A 23,806-nucleotide genomic window follows, 5' to 3' on the forward strand; every position below is an offset into this window, starting at 1 on the left:
AGAGAAAAGCTGATTATCATCCTCCATATATTTTTAACTCAGTCACTCTAACACACACACAGTAGTTTAGGTTCTCTTCCTTGAATATTTCATCCTAATATTTCATGTTCCACATTTTCTTCAAATATAAACAGCTCATTTTCATTTTATTTAATCCTCAAATTATTCTCTCCATAACATAACTGATTTAGAATAACACTTAAAACCTTTCAAAATTTCTCAAAAATTCTTTTTAAGAATCCGTTATTAAGAAATAAGAGTAAATACTTCATTAGTGAAAGTATTTTTCTAGTTAAAATTAACCGTTTACATTTAAAATCACAGGTTCAGAAACTGGAGCAGTAGAAAGTAATTTTCATATCCAACCTCATCTGACATGAAAACGGATATTCTGGTTGTGATAATGCAAAGGTACTGTGCTAGAGGCTTTCACATGCTTATTCTCAGTTAATTAGAAAAAGCACCCTTTGAGGATTTTATAACTCTCCATTTCACAAATGTGGAAGTGGGCTTAGAGGTATTAAATAACCCTAAGTCACAAAACTAGTAAATGGCAGAGGAATCCTTTTTCCTGTGAGTGATACTAATGAATACTAATGTGTAAGTTTAATCATAACTTGAAAACACAGTCTCGGGCGCCTAGTTGGCTCTGTCGTTAAGCATCTGCCTTCGGCTCAGGTCATGATCCCAGGGTCCTGGGATCAAGCTCTACATCAGGCTCCCTGCTCGGGGAAGGGGGGGGTGCGGGGGGAGGAAGCCTGCTTCTCCCTCTCCCACTCCCCATACTTGTGTTCCCTCTCTCGTTGTCTCTCTCTGTCAAGTAAATAAAAATCTTAAAAAAAAAAAAGTCTTGAATGGTTCTTTCCAAAACCTAAATTTTCCCTTTTAATAAAATTAAATATGGTTCATATTATGGGGAGGATAAAGGTTATTTGAACCATAATATGAACCATATTTAATTTTAAATAAATTAAATAATACATTTTAAATAATACCCAAATGGTCTATATAAAGCCTAAAGGCTCCTGGTAAATTAGAAGCAAAGATTAAAAAGTACTGATCCAGGGACGCCTGGGTGGCTCAGTGGGTTAAGCCGCTGCCTTCGGCTCAGGTCATGGTCTCAGGGTCCTGGGATCGAGTCCCGCATCGGGCTCTCTGCTCAGCAGGGAGCCTGCTTCCCTCTCTCTCTCTCTGTCTGCCTCTCCGTCTACTTGTGATTTCTCTCTGTCAAATGAATAAATAAAATCTTTAAAAAAAAAAAAAAAAAGTACTGATCCAATCTCAGTCCCTCCTCAACAAATTTTTAAAAAGATCTTTAAAAAGATACCCATTCATCACCCCGTGTATTAGGGAAGAATTTGAGATCTTATAATCACAGGAGCAAGAGGATGAAGAGGAAGAATAAAAGCGTTTCACAGATAATCTGCTGTGGTATATAGGAGACTTCATAGGGGCCACTGGTCCTCCTCCAGCTTTGATAAATTATTCTCACCACTTAAGAGGACTATGGTTAAGAAAGGATAAAACGAGGTGGGGGAACGAAAGCAAAGGGTAAAAGGAGTTCTGACTCAAAGCTCACCCTACGCATGTCTTAGGCACTATGGACCCAGAAACAGCAGAGGAAAACTAACAATCTCTGCCATAACAATTCAAAGATTAACAAGGAAAAAAACCTCATAAATGAAGTAAAAAGACAAATGGAAGATGTACAATGTGTACAATTCTTAAAATCCCCTAAGAAAGGCACACCTGGGTGGCTAAGTGGGTTAAGCCTCTGCCTTTGGCTCAGGTCATGATCTCAGGGTCCTGGGATCGAGCCCAGCATCGGGCTCTCTGCTCAGCAGGGAGCCTGCTTCCCCCGCTCTCTCTGCCTGCCTCTCTGCCTACTTGTGATCTCTGTCTGTCAAATAAATAAATAAATCTTTTTTTAAAAAAAAAGATCCCCTAATGGGGCACCTGGGTGGCTCAGTGGGTTAAAGCCTCTGCCTTCAGCTCAGGTCATGGTCTCAGGGTCCTGGGATCGAGCCCCCCTCTCTCTCTGCTTGCCTCTCTGCCTACTTGTGATATCTGTCTGTCAAATAAATAAATAAAATCTTTTAAATAAATAAATAATAATAAAAAATTTTTAAAGATCCCCTAAGAAAAAGAGCAACCAAAAATATGCACAGGAGATGAACAGGCAGTAAGCTATGAATACAAATGGGACACAGATAGATACAGATGATCAGGAGCACCTGGCTGGCTTCACCCCTGGAGCATGCATCACTTGATCTCAGGGTCATGGGTTTGAGCCCCTCATTGAGCACAGAGATGACTTAAGTAGATAAATACAGATGGTCAACTGTGGTTATGGTTAAAAAAAATACAAAACAAGATTTCCAACTATCAGACTGGCAAAAGCATTTTCTCCTACTAATTTTAGCTATATTGAAGGGGTCTAAGACTGGAAATAGAGGATGATTTGGCACTACAGAATTTTACAGAGCACATTCCTTTTTTTTTTTTTTTTTTTAAGATTTTATTTGTTTATTTGACAGAGAGGGATCACATTTAGGCAGAGAGAGTGAGGGGTGGGGGAAGCAGGCTCCCTGCTGAGCAGAGAGCCTCATGCGGGCCTTGATCCCAGGACCCTGAGATCATGACCTGAGCCGAAGGCAGAGGCTTAACCCACTGAGCCACCCAGATGCCCTATAGAGCACATTCTTTCTGGCCCAGCAGTCACCTCTAGGAACGTACTCTTTAGATATACTCACTGAAGTATATCAAGATATATCCACACACACATACAATATCATTTATAAAAGAAAAAAAAATTAGGAAGTTTAAATTATAGCACACCCATCCTATGGAACATCTTGATGTACTGATATGGAAAAACCTCTAATATATTCTAAAGTAAAAAAGGAAATTCACAAACTTCAGAAGAACATGCAGATAGCAGTAACAGAGGCGTTAGGCATGTGTAAAAAAAAAACTTGGTAAAAAAAAACAAAACTTAGTCAAAATAACCCTTGAAAATTCCTTAAATAGCCCATAAATAGACCCTCAACTCTATGTTCAACTAATCTTCAACAAAGCAGGAAAGAATGTCCAATAGAAAAAAAGATACTCTCTTCAACAAATGGTGTGGGGGAAATGAAACCGACCTTCACCTTCCACCACACACAAAAATAGACTCAAAATGGATGAAAGACCTAAATGTGAAACAGGAATCCCTCAAAATCCTTGAGGAGAACATAGGCAGCAACCTCTTCAACCTCAGCCACAGCAACTCTTTCCTAGACATATTGCCAAAGGCAAGGAAAGCAAGGGCAAAAATGAACTACTGGGCCTTCATCAAGATAAAAAGCTTTTACAAACAGCAAAGAAAAAAATAGTCAACAAAACCAAAAGACAACAAACAGAATGGGAGAAAATATCTGCAAATGACATATCAGATAATGGGCTAGTATCCAAAATTTACAAAGAAACTTCTCAAACTCAACACCCAAAGAACAAAGATTCCAATCAAGAAATGGGCAGAGGACAGGAACAGACATTTCTGCAAAGAAGACATCCAGATGGCCAACAGACCCATGAAAAAGTGCTCCACATCACTTGGTATCAGGGAAATACAAATCAAAGCCACAGTAAGATACCACCTTTCACCGGTCAGAATAGCTAAAACTAACAAGTCAGGAAACAAGAGTTGTTGGCAAGGATGCAGAGAAAGGGGAACCCTCCTACACTGTTGGTGGGAAATGCAAGCTGGTGCAGCCACTCTGGAAAACAGCATGGAGGTTCCTCAAAAAGTTGAAAATAGAGCTACCCTATGACCCAGCAAATTGCACTATTGGGTATTTTACCCCAAAGATACAAATGTAGTGACCCAAAGGGGCACATGCACCTGAATGTTTATAGCAGCAATGTCCACAATAGCCAAACTATGGAAAGAACCTAGATGTCCATCAACAGATGAATGGGTAAAGAAGAGGTGAGATACACACACACACACATACACACACACAGGAATACTACGCAGTCTTCAAAAAAACTGAAATCTTGCCATTTGCAACGACATGGATGGAATTAGAGTATTATCCTAAGCGAAATAAGTCAGTCAGAGAAAGACAATTATCATAGGATCTCACAGATATGAGGACTCTGAGAAACAAGACCGAGGATCATAGAAGAAGAGAGGGGGGAAAAAATGAAACAAGATGAAACCAGAGAGGGAGACAAACCATAAGAGACTCTTAATCTCAGGAAACAAGCTGAGGGCTGCTGGAGTAGAGGGAGGTGGGAGAGATGGGGTGGCTGGGTGATGGACACTGGGGAGGGTATGTGCTACGGTGAGCACTGTGAATTGTCTAAGACTGATAATTCACAGACCTGTATCCCTGAAACAAGTAATGCATTACATGTTAATAAAAAAAAAAAGCCCATAAAGTTCAGTATAGATTTTGAATATATCCAACCTTAAGCAGTAATTTTCATGCAAACCAAAATTTGATAAACAATGAACTAGACTAAAGGAAAAAGGGGGAAAAAGTGAATTCAGAGGTGCCCAGTTGGCTCAGTTGGTAGAGCATGTGGTTCTGTTTTAAGTAGGCTCCATACTGGGCCTACTCAATGCAGGGCTTGAACTCACAATTCTGAGATCAAAACCTGAGCCAGGCTCAAGAGATGGACACTCAGCTGACCAAGCCACCCAGGCCCCAGAGCATGCAACTCTTGATCTCAGGGTTATAGGTTCAGTACATTGAGTATAGAGATTACTTAAAATCTTAAATTTAAAAAAAATGAGGAACTAGAGTGTATCATGCTAATTGAAGTCACTCAGTCAGAGAAAGACAAATACCATATGATTCACTCATGTGTGGAATATAAGAAACAAAACAGATGTACAAAGGGGAAGGGGAGGAAAAAATAAGAACAGAGAGGGAGGCAAACCATAAAAGACTCTCTAGTTAAGAGAGCAAACCGTGCGTTGCTGGAGGGGAGGTGAGTGGGGGATGGGCTAAATGGGTGATGGGTACTAAGGAGGGCACTTACTTGGATGAGCACTGGGGGTTATATGTTAAGTGATGAATCACTAAGTTCAACTCCTGAAACCAATACTACATTATATGTTAACTTGAACTTAAATAAAATTTAAAAGTGAATTTAGCTATCTGAACAATAAAATGATCATGCCTTAAAAAATAAATTAATAAAAAATGATCATGGCTTTAATAAACCATACAGTCTTTAGCATCACATGGGAGATGGGTGGAAAATAATACACATTCCCCTTTTACTATCCTAATCTGTTTTAATATTAACCCTTTATGATCTTAAATGTAAGTATTATTTTTATTGTGCGATTGTACATTGCTGAGTCCTTGGCACTTGGAATAGTACCCGACATGTAATACAACCTTAGAATTTGTCAAATGAATAAATGAGAAATAAAGTAATAAGCGCTTAGCATAAGGTCAAAGTGCTCACTAGGTGAATGCCACATTAGAATTGAAATCTTGCTTACTAGACTCATAATGTAAATTGTTCTTTGAATTTATAGAAACAAAAATAGCTTTCCCTTTTTTTTAAAGCCAACTCTATCCCCAATGTGAAATTCAAACTCACAACCTGACCCTGAGACCAAGAGTCACATGCTCTACTGACTGGGCCAGCCTGGCACCCCAGTAGCTTTATCTTTTTGAGAACCTGTATTTCCTTTTGTGATTTTAGTGAACTACTCTTTTCTATGGCCTTGGCAATTGCTATCGAATTTTTTTTAAGATTTTATTTATTTATTTGACAGAGAGAGAGACCACAAGTCAGCAGGCCCCCTGCTGAACAGAAAGCCTGATGCAGGGCTTGATCCCAGGACCCTGAGATCGTGACCTGAGCCGAAGGCAGAGTAATTTCACTGAACCACCCGCTGAGCCACCCAGGGGCCCCTTAATCTCATCTTTAGCAGTGAAGTCTCCATTCCAGTTAGGATTTCTATTGAGTTTGTTACAAATGATATATACGTACATATATATGACTAATATGACTAATATATATGTACGTATATATATATGATGAGATGTTCACATATGAATTTGCTATGAGGTTCAACTTTGAGGACTGATATATACGTACATATATATGACTAATATGACTAATATATATGTACGTATATATATGATGAGATGTTCACATATGAATTTGCTATGAGGTTCAACTTTGAGGACTGATACTTGGGAGAGGGAGGAAATTGTGCTATTTGAATTTTTAATCACATAAAACATCAAAGGGAGTCATATAGGTGTTAAGATTATGGGCACTACAGCTTTCTTTTGTTTTTCCGTAGTTTGTTTTTGTTTTTTAACATGTCAGTGATACGTTCAATCTAAACTAAACCTTCCAGGGCTCATCCCAGATACTTGGGAATATGTTCAATCAGGGCACAAGGACGAAGCTCCTAACCCCAAACACAGACCACGTGGAACAAGGAGGAAGGTGAGAAAGACAGAACACTGTTGCTCCTTCCTGTCTTTCTAGCAACCCAGTAACACCTGAATGCGGCAGAACCAACCACATTGCATGAAGTTAAGCCCCAACTCTAGCATAAAACTCTCCACTTCTCACGTTAGCTCCTTCTCAAAACAGTCTGAAAACGATCTCTCCAGATATTTTGGAAATTTGATTTCTCTCGTTCTGGGGAAAATATACTAAATGAACTTTTGAATTCTCTAATTTGAATAAATTAAATAAGAGTCTTTTTAAGTGTCTAAAGCTACAATGTATTAAACTGAACCTAACTTTTGTTTATCTTTAAGGTTTTTTATTTTTTATTTTTTTAAGATTTTATTTATTTATTTGACAGAGAGATCACAAGTAGGCAGAGAGGCAGGCAGAGAGAGAGGGAAGCAGGCTCCCTGCCAAGCAAAGGGCCCGATGCAGGGCTCGATCCCAGGACCCTGAGATCAGGACCTGAGCCAAAGGCAGAGGCTTAACCCACTGAGCCACCCACGCACCCCAAGGTTTTTTATTTTAATAGTTCATATCTTTCTTTCTATATTTAAACTCTTCTGCCTACTTGGTTTGGCACACTCCTACCTTTAAAAAAGTCAATGACTACATAGATGAAGGAAAAAAAGAGAAATTACTCGCTAAGTTTGTTGCCAAGTTCTTGAAGAGCTTGCTCCTGTTCATGATATATTTTTTTCAACTGCTGATTTTCATCCTGGATGTTAAGGAACTCCTTCAAAACAATAAAAGACAGAAAATGCAATTTAAAAGAAATAAACAAGAAATTCCCCACCATTTACATACTAATAATTAGGAACATATCCTTTAGCTTTTTATAAAAAACAGAACTCTATGTCCAAGCTCTCTCATAGCTATGCCATCAACTATCACCTATTTTCCATTCATTTAAACTCTACTAGTTTTCTTTTTTTTAAGACTTATCTTGGGGTGCCTGGGTGGTTCAGTGGGTTAAAACCTCTGCCTTTGGCTCAGGTCATGATCTCAGGGTCCTGTGATCGAGCCCCACATCGGGCTCTCTGCTCGGCGGGGAGCCTGCCTCCCCCCACCCCCCGTCGCCTGCCTTTCTGCCCGCGTATGATCTCTCTCTGTCAAATAAATAAATAAATATCTAAAAAAAAAAAAAAAAGAAAGAAAGAAAGACTTATTTCGGGTGGAGGGAAGAACAGAAGGAATCTCAAGCTGGAGCCTAGTAGAGGGCTCAGGGCTCAATTCCATGACCCTGAGATCATGACTTGAGCTGAAACCAAAACCAAAAGTCAGATGCTCAGCTGACTGAGTCACCCAGGTGGCCCATGATTTTTTTTTTTTTTTTTTTTTTTAAAGAAAACTCTCGACCCAAGATGGGGCTTGAACTCATGAATCTAGCCAGGCACCCCTTCTTATTGGTATTTTTAAATACAACCAGTATATTCTGCCTCTTTAGTATAAATATAAATTATGATTTCTTTTTTTATTAAAGATTTTATTTATTTATTTGACACACAGGTGGAGATTACAAATAGGCAGAGAGGCAGGCAGAGAGAGAGGGGGAGGCAGGCTCCCTGCTGAGCAGAGAGCCTGATGCGGAGGCTCAATCCCAGGACCCTGAGATCAGGCAGAGGCCTGAGCCACCCAGGTGCCCCTCTCTTTTTGAGTAACCTAGTTTTCAAAGATACAATTTTTAAAGTTTTACCACCATTTACTTTTTTAAGATCAATGATTTGTTGGGTCTCATTTCGAAGATGAGATAAGACATCTTTCTCCTTTTGAAGATCTTCCTGCAAAGTCTGTCTCCATTCCTTCTCAATCTTCAAATCAGTTTCCAGCTGCACCCTTAAAGGACAAACACACGGAAATTTAGTGCTATTTCTCACAGAACAGCTGTCTGCTTTCTTTAATAACATCATCTGTTTTATTATTTTCAGCAGCACAGGGTTTTCTGATCCTAACTTATCAATATATTTGCCAACCACAAAAATTCCTGGCTAAACAATAATTTGTCACTTCTTATTTCTGTGTACATAAATGCTATATGAGCAGAGAAAATGCCTGGAAGTATATACCACACTATTAACACTGGTTGTATCTTGGAGGAATGAAACAAAGGAGAAAAATGTGAAGTTTTAATTATTTACATTTCTATGCCATGTGCAAAATTTTACAACAAACTCTTGCTCTATGAATTACAGCAATCACTAAACCAGTTAAACATTAGTCACAGAAAAATCAACCCTGGTATAGAGTGCTACTTTACAGATTGCTTCCAGGACAGAGCTAAGCCCAAAGAGACACCTGAGGAAAACCCATACTGCTCAGAAATGCCAATTCACATTTCAAAGTGCTACCTCATCATTCTAACAGGTGCTATCTGGCAAAACAAAAGTAGTCAAATTCCTACATTTTAAGATACCAAGAAGAAATCATTTTGAAAATTATTGCTCACAGGTAGGTATAACAGATGAGGCATAAACAATGTTACAATTTCTAATACCTTAAATTTCATTTATTTATTTTTTAAGATTTTATTTATTTATATGACACAGAGAGAGAGAGCCAAAAGCAGGGGAAGCAGCAGGCAGAGGGAGAGGGAGAAGCAGGCTCTCTGCCACGCAGGGCTGGATCCCAAGACCCAGGATCATGACCCAAGCAAAAGGCAGATGCTCAACCGACTGAGACACCCAGGCACCCTCTAATAAATTTTAATAGCAATATGTAATATTGAGACTATCACAATATATCATTTTAATACTCTTCTGTTAATATTCTAATTACTTTTTTTTCCTCATAAAGTTAGCATTTCTATCTATGGCCACATTATTTCTCTGTGAAGTGAATTTCAGACTTTATAATTCAGGTTGCAGAGAAAAGATACCCCTAAATGGAATTTACAGATTGTTGGTAAATACTATTTCACTACAAATTCAAAGGAATACAGAGACAGGTATATGTTACTAACACTGAAGGAACGAGAGTATGGAGTGCCTTGAGTGGCCTTATCATCCAGAATCAGAAAAAAACTGAGTGAAAAAGCAAAGGAAAAATATTTTTAAGTTATTATAAATATATTGTCAAAATACACATTGACCACCAAAGGCAGAAACCATAAAGAAAAAAAGGAAAAATAACTACTGAAAATTTAAAATGTCTAAATGAATAAAGTTTAAAAACAGTAAATTTTGGGGTACCTGGCTCTGTGGGTTAAAGCTTCTGCCTTCAGCTCAGGTCATGATCCCAGGGTCCTGGGATCGAGCCCCGCATCGGGCTCTCTGCTCAGCTGGGAGCCTGTTTCCCTTCCTCTCTCTCTCTCTGCCTGCCTCTCTGCCTACCTGTGATCTCTGTCAAATAAATAAATAAAAATCTTTATAGAAAAAAATAAAAACAGTAAATTTAAAAAATATTTCACTGTATGTGAAATGCGCAGAGTAAAGAACTCTTATAAATAAATATTAATAAGCTGAACACTCCAAGGAAAAAAGTAATGATATGAACTGGCAATTCACAAAATAAATACAAATGGATCTCACCAATAATCAAAGATATGCAAACTCCAACGACAAAGCACAATTTTTCAGACTAAAGGATTCCTCTAGATTAACTGATACAATGGTACAGACCTATGCTAATTGATAGGACACACTGCCCATGACACAGCACATGCAATAAAGATGGTACTAAAGAGCATGTTGTATGACCCTCTTTCTAAAATACTTAAAATAATCTCTGCATAGCAAAAAAAAGGGGTATTCATCAAAATATTAAAAAAAAAAAACCTGTCTCTAATTTTTATTTTCTTCACATTTTCCTACATTTTCCAACAACATATAATAACTTTCGTAGAAAGAAATCATTTATTTCCATTTTAGGAGGAAAAAAATGGAATTCGTTTTTCTTGGACATAGTCCCAGCTGCCCCTTTCTACAGAAACAGTTTCAGTTTTTCTGAACCATCAGGGATTCCCCTGATCTCCAAATTGTTCATATGGTCATGCTCTACCAACAGGGCACCAACTGAGAGACAAAATTACTTGGTTTATTACATGGTTTTAGCAGAAAGAAACATCTTCTCTCTATAGTAGTATCCAAGACTTAGTGACCAGGTTAGCCCCATAGCAGTAGGAACCCCAGAAGGCACAGAATAACATGGTGATGAGTTTCCTGAGGCTTCTTTTTGCCTCCTATATAGCTCAGAGTGGGTGCTGAAGAAGCCACTACCTATAATGGATATAGACAAAAAAAAAAAAAAAAAAAAAAAGAGAGAGAGAGAGAGAAAAAAGAAAAGAAAAAAGTCCCAAGAAAAGTCTGCTCTCTCTTGCTAAATAACTGAGAAAAGGTAGCCTAGCATTGATAGAAATAAGATGGGACTGGGGAGGGATATAAACTATAAGAGACTCTTAATCTCAGGAAACAAACTGAGGGTTGCTAGGGGGTGGGGGAGGAGGGATGGGGTGGCTGGGTTATGGACACTGGGGAGGGTATGTGCTATGGTGATTGCTGTGAATTATGTAAGACTGATGATTCACAGACCTGTACCCCTGAAGCAAATAATACATTATATGTTAATTGAAAAAAAAAAAAACATTTTGACAATAAAGGCCCTATTGTAGCAAAATAAAAAAAAAAAAGAGGAAAAAAACATAGGGCCCCAACCACTGTCAGCAAAGGCCAAGTGGGGAATTTAGATTTCCATCCTCACCTGGCACTACCCTTCTTTTCCACAATGTCAGTATAGACTGAGTGGAAAGCACAGATTTCAATCCCTGCCCAGTAGTTAAGTACCCTTCTCCATTCCATCCAGAATGGTTTTAGGATTATACTATCCCTACTTGGTATAAAGAGTGAGTTTCAGGGCACCTTGGTGGCTCAGTCAGAAGCTGTTAAGTGTCTGACTCTTGGTTTGGCTCAGGTCACGATCTTAGGGGTCACGAAATTGAGCCCTACATCAGGCTCCACGCTCAGAGTAGTGTCTGTTTGAGATCCTCTCTCCCCCTCCCTCTGCCGTTGCACCTCCTGCTTGCACTCTAAAATAAATAAATACATCTTAAAGAGAGAGAGAGAGAGGGAAAGAGAGTCAGCATCTATATTCTCCTGCTTATGTGGCTTCAGTGGAGAGCTGCTAAAATTTAAATAAGATGTAGTCTCATAACATAATTCTCAATATGTCCAGAATCCAACTGAAAAACATTTGTTATACCAAGACCCAAGAAATATCTTAACGTGGATGAGAAAAAAAAAGATGCCAACATGTCAGATAATTCTGAAGAGATAAGAATTTTAAAGCAGTCATCATGAAAATGCTCCTATGACCAATTAAGAACACACCGGAAACAAAAGAGTAAGTTTAAGCATAAAAGATCGGATAAAATTGGGCACGTTCAGGATGGAATGGCTGTAGACTAGTAAGGAGAGAGAGAGAGGAAGGAAACATAGTCAAATGGAAATATACAATAACCTCACGAAATGGGCTCAGTAGGAGAATGATGAGGAAAGAATGGATTTCAAAACACTACACCACAAGGGCACCTGGCTGGCTCAGTCAGTAGAGCACGAAACTCTTGATCTCAGAGTTGTGAGTTCAAGCCTCACATTGGGCACAGAACCTACTTAAACAACAACAACACTACAATAGAAACCCAGTCTGAACAAGAGAGAAGAAAATAAACTGGGGGAAAAAAAGTGTCTGAGACCTATAGGATTATTTAAAACAAAAAATCTAATATTCAAGGTCATCAGAATTCCAGAGAAGAGAGGGGAGGCTGAAAGTGTGGATGGCTCAGTTGGTTAAGCATCCGACTCTTGATTTTGGCTCCAGTTATGATTTCAGGGTCGTGAGATCAATCACTGTGTCAGACTCCATGCTCAGCAAGGAGTCTGCTTAGAATTCTTCCTCTCCCTCTGTCTCTGGCCCTCCCCACTCCCTTTCTCCCTGTCTAAATAAATATTTTTTTTTTAAGATTTTAATTTATTTATTTGAGAGAGAAAGAACATGAGTGGGGAGGAGGGGCAGAGGGAGAGGAAGAAGCAGGCTCTCCACTGAGAAGGAAGCCTTATGGAGGTCTTAACCCAAGGAACCCTGGGATCATAACCCAAGTCAAAGGCAAATGCTTCACCAACTCAGCGCTAAAGTGAGTAAATCAAACAAACAAACAAACAAACGAAAGAATTCCAGTAGAAAGAAAGCAGCTGGACTGGAAAAATATCTAGAAAACAGATAGCTGAAAAATATCCAAGTTTGGTAAAGATAAACATAAAGACTGAAGAAGCCGACCAAAGCTTAAAAAGGATAAATCCAAAGAAATAATCTTGGATAGAGTAACAGTCATTCAAATGACAGTATTTTTCATCAGAAACTACAAAAATCAAAAGAAAATGGTACAACAGTTTTCAAGTGCTGAAAGAAAGGAACTGTCAATTCAGAATTCTAAGGAAAAGTCTGAAAAGATCTTTCAGAAATGAAGATGAATCAAGATCTCATATGAAAAAAAAATAAATAAGAGAATTTGTTGCCAAGAGACCCACCCTGAAAGAAACACAAAAGAAGTTCTTCAGATACAGAAGAAAACTTTTATCAGGAATGAAGAAAGAAAAATAAAGTTTCCTAAATTATATATAATGTTTGAAGCACAAACTATAATATTGTCTGATGTGGGAGCACACAGCTAGCTCAGTCATAAAGCATGTGACTCTTGATCTCAATCATGAGTTCAAACCCAACATTGGGCTTAGAGTTTACATCTTAAAAAAAAAAAAAAAGAAATTTCTAATATTGTCTGATGTGGTTCTCAATATTATGCAGAGAAAATATTTAAGTGAATTATGTTATAAAAGAAAAAGAGTAAAAAGATCTAAGTGGAAGTAAGACCTCCACACTTCACTCAAAGTAGTAAAATATTGGTACCAGTAGACTGAAAATCTGCAAATATATAAGACAGTATCTAGAGCAATCATGAGAAAATCTATATGAAGAGATACACTCAAAAACACTATAGATAAATCAAAAAGGAATTCTAAATAATATTCAAGTAATCCCTGGGAAGTCAGGAAAAAAAGAAATAAAGGAATGAAAAACAAAAAAAAAAAACAATAAAAGAACAGACTTATGCTCTCATACCAACAATTACACTAAATGTAAATGAACTAAATATATCATTAAAAGATTGTCAGAACAGATAAAAAAACGAACTATAAGAAACTTACTTCAAATATACTGATGATAATAATAAAGATTAGGCTGAAAGTTTAAATACTGAAAAATGCAAACAGTCATGTTCTATTATATGACAATATTAAACAAAAGAAAACAGAAGCAGCTCTATTAACATCTGATAAAGAAAATTACCAGAAATAAACATATCATATCATATCATAAACATATCATATCATGGCTCATAAAAGGCATATTGTTTTGATAAAAAGGTCAATTCGCCAAAAAGACATAGCAATCCTAAATGTGTTGGCACCAAACAACAGAATACAAGAAGCTTCAGAATACAAGAAGCAAAAACCATTAGAACTGAAAGTAGAAATACACAAATCCACAGTTACAGCTGGGATATTCAACAAATCCTCTCTCAATAATTGACATAACTATTAGAAAATTAGCACAAACTGAGAGGAGTTTAATGCCACCTCAAACAATGGATCTCAAGACAGCTTAGCAAGTTATATACCATAAATGACATGTAGTCTTGTTTATGATCTGTTAAACATAATACATAACTATTTGCTATTGTTGCTTTAATAACAAAAGAATTAACATGTTTACTAGGAGAAAATACTGATGTTTATAAAGTAAAAACTGAAATACCCCTGTCAATCTGCCATCACTCCCCTGAGATCATTCCCCAGAATCTATATTCTTTAAGCGTGCACGCACACACACACACACGCATATGTGCTTATTTAAATATATATGCATATGTGAATAGTTATTATACATGTAACTATGAATATATGCACAGTTTTAATTTTATAAAAATTGGGATACCTCACATACTGTCTGCAACTTGCTTTTTTCAGTCCAGTGACATATATGGACATCATTCTTAGCTTGTAAGAAATATACAGAGCTATCTAAAGTATTAATAAAAACGTTCTCAGATAATCTCTTGTTTTTTGATAATACAAGTTCCTTTGAGTTACAAAGGTCTATTACACTCAGTATCTAGAAATATAACGGCCATCTGCTGTTATGCACCAGCGGAAAGAATAAAATTCTCCTTGAGCAAGATAACAACAGAGTTGAAAAGCTCTGAAAACAATAAAGGGACAAAAAACTCAAGTTTATCGATTGTGTTTTCTAATTTCTTTTTAATTTCTCAAGGAGAACTCCATAATCTACCTGGCATCATTAACTAAAGGAAAATATAGGTATGCTACCATTATGGGCAAAAAAGAAGGGGTGGGGACGCCTGGATGTCTCAGTGGGTTAAGCCTCTGCCTTCAGCTCAGGTCATTATCTCAGGGTGCTGGGGTCCAGCATCTCATCGCACTCTCTGCTCAGCAGGGAGCCTGCTTGCCCCCCCCTCTCTCTGCCTGCCTCTCTGCCTACTTGTGATCACTGTCAAATAAATAAATAAAATCTTTAAAAAGGGGGGGGCCTGGGGAGGGGATTATGTTAATACAAGTATTTGTTTCCAAGAGTGAAATACTCACAGCTGTTTCTCCTTTTGGGAGACTTGTTTCTGCAGATTGTCGGATTTACTCTGACACTCTTGTAGATATTTCTTGTCTTCATCTTCAGCTTCCATTTGCGCCTTCTCTGCTTGCTGCAATCTGGTGTAATTCAAATCAACTTTGGGTAAAACTGAGGCTAGAACTAGGGTGTAAAAGGGTGAAGAAGACAAATAAAAGAAAAATGGGGAAATAGAAACATTTCTAAATGAAAACAAAGTTTGGGGGGAAACTCACAAACTCAAACGTGAAAGAGCCACACAATGTCTAGAAATTGTTTTGTGATTTTTTTTTTCAATATAACATATAATATGCCCAGAATACTATCTTCAAATTTGTTTTATTTCTTGTTCATAATTAACAATGCAAAGCAATACAGTCTTTACCACTTACGTAGAGCAGAATGGATTAACTTTGAAAGTATAATGGGTGCGTTACTGCCTTTTTTACAAAACCATGTAAAACACAGTATTTATGACTACACTAGGTGAAGAAGCCACATTGTTATTTATTATGTTAGGATGTGTATGCCAGGAATCAAGTGTGCTACAAGGCCAAGAGCAAAGACCTGAAATTATTTCGAACAGCAAAGTCCTCCCTATAGAATCTTTATGCATTTACTAAATTATGCCAAAAGCTGTGTGTGTGTGTGTGTGTGTGTGTGTGTGTTAAGATTCAAAAGAATATAGTACTAGTTGGCAACATTCTCTAGAGATCATTTTTGTTCATCGCTGATGTTTAAATATTACCTAAAAATGTGATTTCCATTTGTTCTGTTTTTGTTTGTAAGTCATTGATTCTCCCTGTGCTTAGCTCCACTCCCTGTCTCCCATCTAGGATTCCTTAGATTTAACTTCAATATTTTTATAAGAAAACATTTCCCACTTATTAAAGAGACATTAACTCCTTGTAGGGAATCTCAGGCAAAATCATCTATTCAACTAGCTGAAAACAGGGCCTCTTCTTTTCTTCCTAAAAACATGCCAGTGGGGCAACCTGACACATTTCAGAAGTATAAATGCCACTTCTGAGCAAGAGAGTAACATTCAAGTTATCTCTAAATCAAAATTTAATTTTAAAATATTAACATGGAGGGACAGGGGACCCAAGCATTTCTCTAAGATTACAGAAACTAAAATAAAACTCAGAGTGAGGTAGGGCCTGAAGTTGTGCTATCATAGAAGAGGGCTAAGAGAAGTGGAAAACTGAGGTGCTAGAGCACAAAAGAATGGCCAATCTGCATTATAAACTATTTTAAGACATCAGTAAAAAATCAGTAAAGAAGCCATTAGGCAAGGAGTGGGCCAATGGGGAAAAAAATTGTGCCAACACACTGTGAAATCAAAGGGTCAACTTATTTTTAAACAATGTTTATATTTTCCATTAAAAAGTAGCTAAAAAGATAAAACTGCACTTGAAAATCCTGACCTCCAAAAGGCCAATACTCAAATCAGCCTTTGTGCACAAGGTTTGAGGAGTATGTTTTTGGAAATCCAAGTGCACCCACTCTGCTCTATGGCAGTGCATTACCACAGCAGCAGATCAAGAAGTGGAGAGGGTTCCTGATACCCTTTTCAAATACTTAATAGCATAAATTGTTTTCTATTTAATATATTATAAAATTGCTGAGTCTCTTTTAGTCTGTTTAAATACAAGTGGTTTTCAGAAAGATATATCTTTGACCAGCTTGTACTGGTCCTGAGTGTCACTGCTGGCATATTTCACCAATGACATTGCAATTGTCCTAGTTTGAGTTAACAAATCATTGTCACTTCATAATGGAATGGACAGAAATCAAAGACAGAAAAAGGTAATAAAGATGTCCAAAATGTAAAAATGGGGATAAAGAAAACAAAAAAGAAAAAAGAAGAAAGAGGATGTCAATAAAAGAATATTCATGTCAATAAAGCATTAATAGTTATGTTTTTCATAAGTAGATTCAAAGAAAGCAATGATAAGACATATGTTGACACCAACATGACAGGTCAATGGAAATACATTACATTTTCCAACAATAAAAGTGAAAAATGCCAATATAAAACAATTCAATTTAAATAAAATTATTTCTTGGTTTGGGTTGAAGGTCCTAGCTCAAAGAAACACAACTAAACTGCCAACTCAAAGCCTGATTTCAGATAAAGGGATGGTGAATGACAAAGAATATGACAATCAATATGCATGGAAATCAACCAGGGATAATTCCACCATAGATTCTGTTCGTTTTTCACTTTTTTAAAGTTTTTGTTTGTGTATTTGTTTTATGTAATAGATTGAATCACATGAAATTGCCAATATTAAATCTTTTTAAAAAATCCACAAAATGGCAAATTCAAATGAAATCAGCCTAATATAAAGCAACTTGATTCCATGCAACAACCAAAACAAAAAAAGCAAAATTCTGCTGGGCTTAAAAAAAAAAGTCCTAATCTAAATTTTCCTAATGGTTTTTGTGGCAGGTATCAGAGTTGAATAAAGAAAAGGAAGAAAAAAAAGGAAAAAGAGAAACTAAGACTGAAAATGCTGTACCTTTGCTCCAGTTGCCTCATGGCTGCAGTAATTTTATTGGTTTTTTCTTCTAGTCGGGCAATTATTTCATTTTTTTCTTTCAAGCCATCTTCAGAACCCTATTTAGAAAAGAAAAAGAACCACTATAGTGGCTTTGATTTTTAAACCTAAATATTTCTAAGTTTTGTATACCATTTTACTATGGAATTTTTACTTTGAAATGAGTACAGCTAATTTGTAGATTAAAATACTCCTATGATATAAAGCAGTAGAACTATCAGTCTTCAATTAAAATGGAATTTAAAAAAATACTGCCTTCAGTATTTCTGGAAGACAGCAGAATAAACTCTTGTAAATTATGCTATTTTTCAAATTAAATAAAAAACATTTGGCAATAAATCTACTTAAACAGTGATGTCACTTTATGAGAGAATTCATAACAATTATTATTGTAATGCTTTTTTTTTCCAAGATTTTTTTATTAGAGAGAGAGAGCATGAACAGGGGGGAAGGGCAGAGGGAGAGAGAGAAGCAGACTCTTCACTGAGCAGGGAGCCCAATGTGGGGCTGGATCATGACCTGAGTGGGGATCTGGGATCACGACCTGAGTGGAAGGTAAACAGTTAACTGACTGAGCCACCCAGATACCCCTATAGTAAAGCATTTCAGTCAAAATTAAATCTTTCTCAGGGCCCTTGCTAGCTCAGTAGGTAAAGCATGTGACTCCTGATCTTGGAGTTATAGATCTGAGCCCATGTTGGGTGTAGGGATTACTTAAAAAAATAAAATCTTTGGGGCGCCTGGGTGGCCCAGTGGGTTAAGCCTCTGCCTTCGGCTCAGGTCCTGATCTCAGGGTCCTGGGATAGAGCCCTGCATCTGGTTCTCTGCTCAGCAGGGAGCCTGCTTCCCCCTCTTTCTCTGCCTGCCTCTCTGCCTACTTGTGATCTCTGTCTGTCAAATAAATAAATAAAATCTTTAAAAAAATAAATAAAATAAAATCTTTAAAAAAAAAAATTAAAGGGGCACCTGGGTGGCTCAGTCAGTTAAGTGTCTGACATGATCAGGTCATGATCTTGGAGTCCTGGAGTCAGGGCCTGTGCTGGTCTCCACAGTCAGCAGAGGGTGTGCTTCTCCTTCTGCCTCTGCCTCTACCCCTCCCTCGAGCTTATGCTCTCTCTCAAATAAATAATAGCTTTTTAAGAAAAAATAAATCTTTCTCAGGACTGTAGTATACAAAAGAATTCACAAAAATGTCCTGCATATTTAGACTGACTTTTCCCAAAAGATTTAATCTTCATACTTAACACCTTTTGGTATTAAAAAAGAAATTCATATAAGTGATTTGCTTATTCTTTGATACCTATTCCATTGCTACACTTCTTAAGCTTCCATATAGAAAAAGAAGCTGCTGGTTTTTATTACTAGTATGGCACAGTTAAAAACCAAATCTTCATACAAAAAGTAATTTTCTTTTTCTTTTTTTTTAAGATTTTATTTATTTGACAGACAGAGACACAGCAAGAGAGAAAACAGAAGCAGGGGAGTGAGAGAGGGAGAAGCAGGCTCCCCGCTGAGCAGAGAGCCCGATGCGGGGCTCGATCCCAGGACCCCGGAATCATGACTTGAGCTGAAGGCAGATGCTTAACAACTCAGGTGCCCCAAAAGTCACATCCAATTTACATTAAACTCAAGAAATTCTAAGAATTTAAGAATGATCCTTACCTCCAAAATCTATAAAGAACTTATCAAACTTAATGCCCCCCCAAAATAATCCAGTTACAAAATGAACAGAAAACATGAATAGACACTTTTCTAAAGAACATATCCAGATGGCTAACAGACACATAAAAAGATGCTGAACATCATTCATCATCAGAAAATACAAATCAAAACCACAATAAGGTACCACCTCACATCTGTCAAAACGGATAAAACTAACAACACAAGAAACAACAGGTGTTGGCGAGGATGCGGAGAAAGGGGAACCCCTTGCACTGTTGGTGGGAATGCAAACTGGTACAGCCACTCTGGAAAACAGTACGGAGGTTCTTCAGAAAGTTAAAAATAGAACTACCCTACGATCCTCCAATTGCACTACTAGGTATTTACACAAAGAATACAAAAATACAGAGTTGAAGGGGGTACATGCACCCTGATGTTTATAACAGCATTATCAACAACGTATCAAACTATGGAAAGAGCCCAAATGTCTGCTGATCTATGAGTGAATAAAGATGTGGTGTATATATATGCATGTATGTGTGTGTATATATATAATGGAATATATGACTCAGCCATCAAAAAAGACATCTTGACATTTGCAAGAACATGGATGGAGCTACAGTGTACTATACTAAGTGGACTAAGTTAGAGAAAGACAAATACTGTATTATTTCACTCATATGTGTAATTTAAGAAACAAAACAGATAAACATATGGGAGGGGGTAAGAAATAAAGAGAGAAACCATAAGACACTCTTAATGACAGAGAACAAATGGAAGGTTGCTGGAGGGAGGTGGGTGCAGGATGGGCTAGAAGGGTGATGGGTATTAAGGAGGGCACTTGAGCACTGGATGTTGTATATAAGTGATGAATCACTGATTTCTACTCCACTGCAGGTTAATGCAACTAGAATTTAAATAAAAATTACAAAAAAAAAAAAAAAAGATCCTTACCTGCAACTTTTGATACATTTCTATGTTAATTGCTTTAACTTCCTCTAGTTGTTGCCGAAGGCCTATCAGAGTATCCTGCTTCTCATGGATATCTTTCTCCAACAACTTCATAGCAAGTTCAATTTCATGTTTCATACTAACTTGTACCGCTAGCTCGTTTTCCACATCCTGAAATTTCAACACATCCTCAATTCACATACCACTTCGGGATGTCAAAAGTCAGACACACGACAGTTAATGAGAACACAAAGAGTTTTTTAATCACTATGTAGACTAGTCTTTTTTTTCTTTTAATGGTTTCATGTCACTAGATATATATCTTTTTATTTTTTAAGGATTTTATTTTATTTATTTGTCAGAGAGAGAGCACAAGCAAGGACAGCAACAGGCAGAGGAAAAAGTAGGCTTCCTCCTGAGCAAGGAACCAGAAGAGAGACTCGACCCCAGGACCCTGGGATCATGACCTGACCCAAAGGCAGATACTTAACCAAAGAGCCACCCAAGAGTCCCCATAGACCTCTTTTTTTTTTTTTTTAAGATTTTATTTATTTATTTGACAGACAGAGATCACAAGTAGGCAGAGAGGCAGGCAGAGAGAGAGAGGAGGAAGCAGGCTCCCCACAGAGCAGAAAGCCCGATGCGGGGCTCGATCCCAGGACCCTGAGATCATGACCTGACCCAAAGGCAGATACTTAACCAAAGAGCCACCCAAGAGACCCCATATCCCTCTTTATTTTTTTTTTAAGATTTTATTTATTTATTTGACAGAGATCACAAGTAGGCAGAGAGGCAGGCAGAGAGAGAGAGAGGAGGAAGCAGGCTCCCCACTGAGCAGAAAGCCCGATGCGGGGCTCCATCCCAGGACCCTGAGATCATGACCTGAGCCAAAGGCAAAGGCTTTAACCCACTGAACCACCCAGGCGCACCAACCCCCTTTTGTTTTTTAAAGATTTTATTTACTCATTTGACAGAAGAGATCGCAAGTAGGCAGAGAGGCTGGCAGAGAGAGAGGAAGGAAAGCAGGCTCCGGCTGAGCAGAGAGCCTGAAGTGGGGCTTGATCCCAGGACCCCGAGATCATGACCTGAACCAAAAGCAGAGGCTTTAACCCACTGAGCCACCCAGGTGCCCCTCCTTTTTTTTTTTAAAGCCCGTAGACCACTCTTAAAAAAAATAAAAAAGTTCCACGCAATTTTGCTATGAACCTACTTGAAAAAATAAAGTTTATTAATTTAAAAATTTTTTTAAAAGATACATAGACTACTCTTTGAGGTTTAAGCCCCACTAGAGGGAATCAACCAGGTCGTATAACAATAAAACACTAAATACTTTCAACTGTGTATTTTGTGAAAATAAAAGCATTTTCTAGATACTGTTAATTATCACTATTCTACTGGTTCAAAAATTAGGGGCACCTGGGTGGCTCCCCCTCTCACTCTCTGCCTGCCTCTCTGCCTACTTATGATCTCTGTCAAATAAATAAATTTTTTTAAAAAATTAAATATTTTTATGCCTCAAAACGTCAGGATTAATTTTCCTTAATCAAAGAAATAAAGTAGTCTGGGGGTGCCTTGCTGGCTCAGTTGGAAGAACACACAACTCTTGATCTTGGGGTCATGAGTCCCCACACTGGTATAGATATTACCTAAATAAATAAAACTTAAAAAACAAACACACACACACACAAAAATAAAGTAGTCCATACAAGTGAAGGCCAAAGATAACTCAAAAACCCCACTTCACAGTTTTAATTTCTTCTCTTAAAGAATTTTACATTGGGGGTGGGGCGATGAGGTGACCTGATGATGGGCATGAAGGGGGGCATGTGATGTGCTGAGCACTGGGTGTTATATACTCCTGATGAATCACTGACCTCTACCTCTGAAACAAATAATAAACTACATGTTCAAGTGAAATTTTTTTAAAAAAGATTTTATATGACAGAGAGAGACACAGCGAGAGAGGGAACATAACCAGGGGGAGTGGGAGAAGGAGGAGGAGAAGCAGGCTGACTGCCAAGCAGGGAGCCCAAAGCGGGGCTTGATCCCAGGACTCTGGGATCAGGACCTGAGCCGAAGGCAAATACTTAACTACTGAGCCACCCAGGAGCCCCTCAATTGAATTTAAATAGAACTAAATTAATTTTTTACATCAAAACAAAAAGAAGTTTCCTAATATTAAAAACAAACAGAAAAAGGGATGGAAAGGCTGGCAAGATGGAAAGTCTCTTCTTGATCTGGGTCGTGATTACACAGGTATTTATGTTATAACCCATTTTGCTGTAGGCATTAGATCGATTTGAGTTAAAAAATTCATTCATTTTTTAAAAGATTTTATTTATTTATTAATTTATTTCAGAGCAAGAGAAAGCAAGCGAGCGAGGATAAGCTGGGAAGGGGTCAGGGAGAGGGAGAGAGAGAATCCCAAGCAGACTCTGCACTGAGCACACAGCTCATTGCAGGGCTCCATCACACCACCCTGAGATCACAACCTGCCCTAAAATCAAGAGTCTGACGCTCAACTGACTGAGTCACCCAGGTACCCCATCCAATTTTTTTAGAAGTAACTTCTATGCCCAACATGGGGCTGGAAATTACCCCAAGATCAAGAGTCGTGTGCTCTACCAACTGAGCCAGCCAGGTAACCCCAAAATAAGTTAACTTTAAATATGATCTGGAGCGCCTGAGGGGCTCAGTCAGTTGACCCTCTGCCTTCAGTTCAGGTCATGATCTCAGGGTCCTGAGACTAAGCCCCTCGTCAGGCTCTCTGCTCAGTGGCAAGTCTGTTTCTCCCTCTCCCTCCTCTGTGATCTCTCGCTTTCACTCTCTCTCAAATAAATAAAATCTTTAAAAAAATTTTTTAATATCATTTTAGTCCTATTTGAATCTATCATTCTATTCAATTTTGGTTTTCTAATGCTGGTCACAATCATTCATTTCAGAGTTTAAAACCACTTTAAAAACACTTGATAAAATGGGAACGTAAAGAATTTGAAGGGGTTGTAAGGGAGTGAGATTTCTATCCCACAGCAAGGAAGATAAGGCTGAAAAAGAGATTTTAAGGGGTGCCTGGGTGGCTCAGTCAGCTTAAGTGTCTGCTTTGGCTCAGGTCATGATCCCAGAGTCCTGGGATCAAGGTCCACATAGGGCTCCCTCCTCAGCAGAGAGTCTGCTTCTTCCTCTGCCCCTCACCCAACTTGTGCTCTCTCACTCTGTCTCTATCACATTAAAAAAAAAAGTCTTAAAAGAATTTTTTTAAAAAGATTTTAAGTGATGCTTAAAGGTAAATTATGATGATGATTATTATTTTGCTAATGTGAACTACCTGTCTTAACTGAGATTCATCTCGAAGCTGCCTTCTGGCTTCGTTGTACATTTCATCCAGCCCCTGCCGAGAATGCTTATATGTCTGAAGCTCAGTTTCCACATCCACTTTGGTAACCTAGGAAGAAAACAACAAGCTTTTTACTGTATAA

The 23,806-nt window shown here is 37.9% G+C and overlaps 1 protein-coding gene across 9 annotated transcripts in view; it reads right to left on the bottom strand.

Moving 5' to 3' along the window:
• Positions 1 to 23,806, bottom strand: part of RUFY2 (RUN and FYVE domain containing 2) — a 55,923-nt gene that overhangs the window by 11,246 nt on the left and 20,871 nt on the right. For 3 of the 9 annotated variants that reach the window (XM_032314110.1, XM_032314109.1, XM_032314107.1), the window contains 4 exons: positions 23,656 to 23,772; positions 20,334 to 20,501; positions 17,679 to 17,776; positions 15,309 to 16,923 (listed from right to left, as the gene is read on the bottom strand). In XM_032314110.1, the coding sequence (XP_032170001.1) occupies positions 16,815 to 16,923; positions 17,679 to 17,776; positions 20,334 to 20,501; positions 23,656 to 23,772 (492 nt within the window). In that variant the 3' untranslated portion in view covers positions 15,309 to 16,814. The other 6 variants (XM_032314106.1, XM_032314101.1, XM_032314105.1 and 3 more) reach the window with 5 other exon arrangements.

This window comes from Mustela erminea, chromosome 14 (assembly GCF_009829155.1).
Source record: "Mustela erminea isolate mMusErm1 chromosome 14, mMusErm1.Pri, whole genome shotgun sequence".
Classification (NCBI taxonomy): Eukaryota; Metazoa; Chordata; class Mammalia; order Carnivora; family Mustelidae; genus Mustela; species Mustela erminea.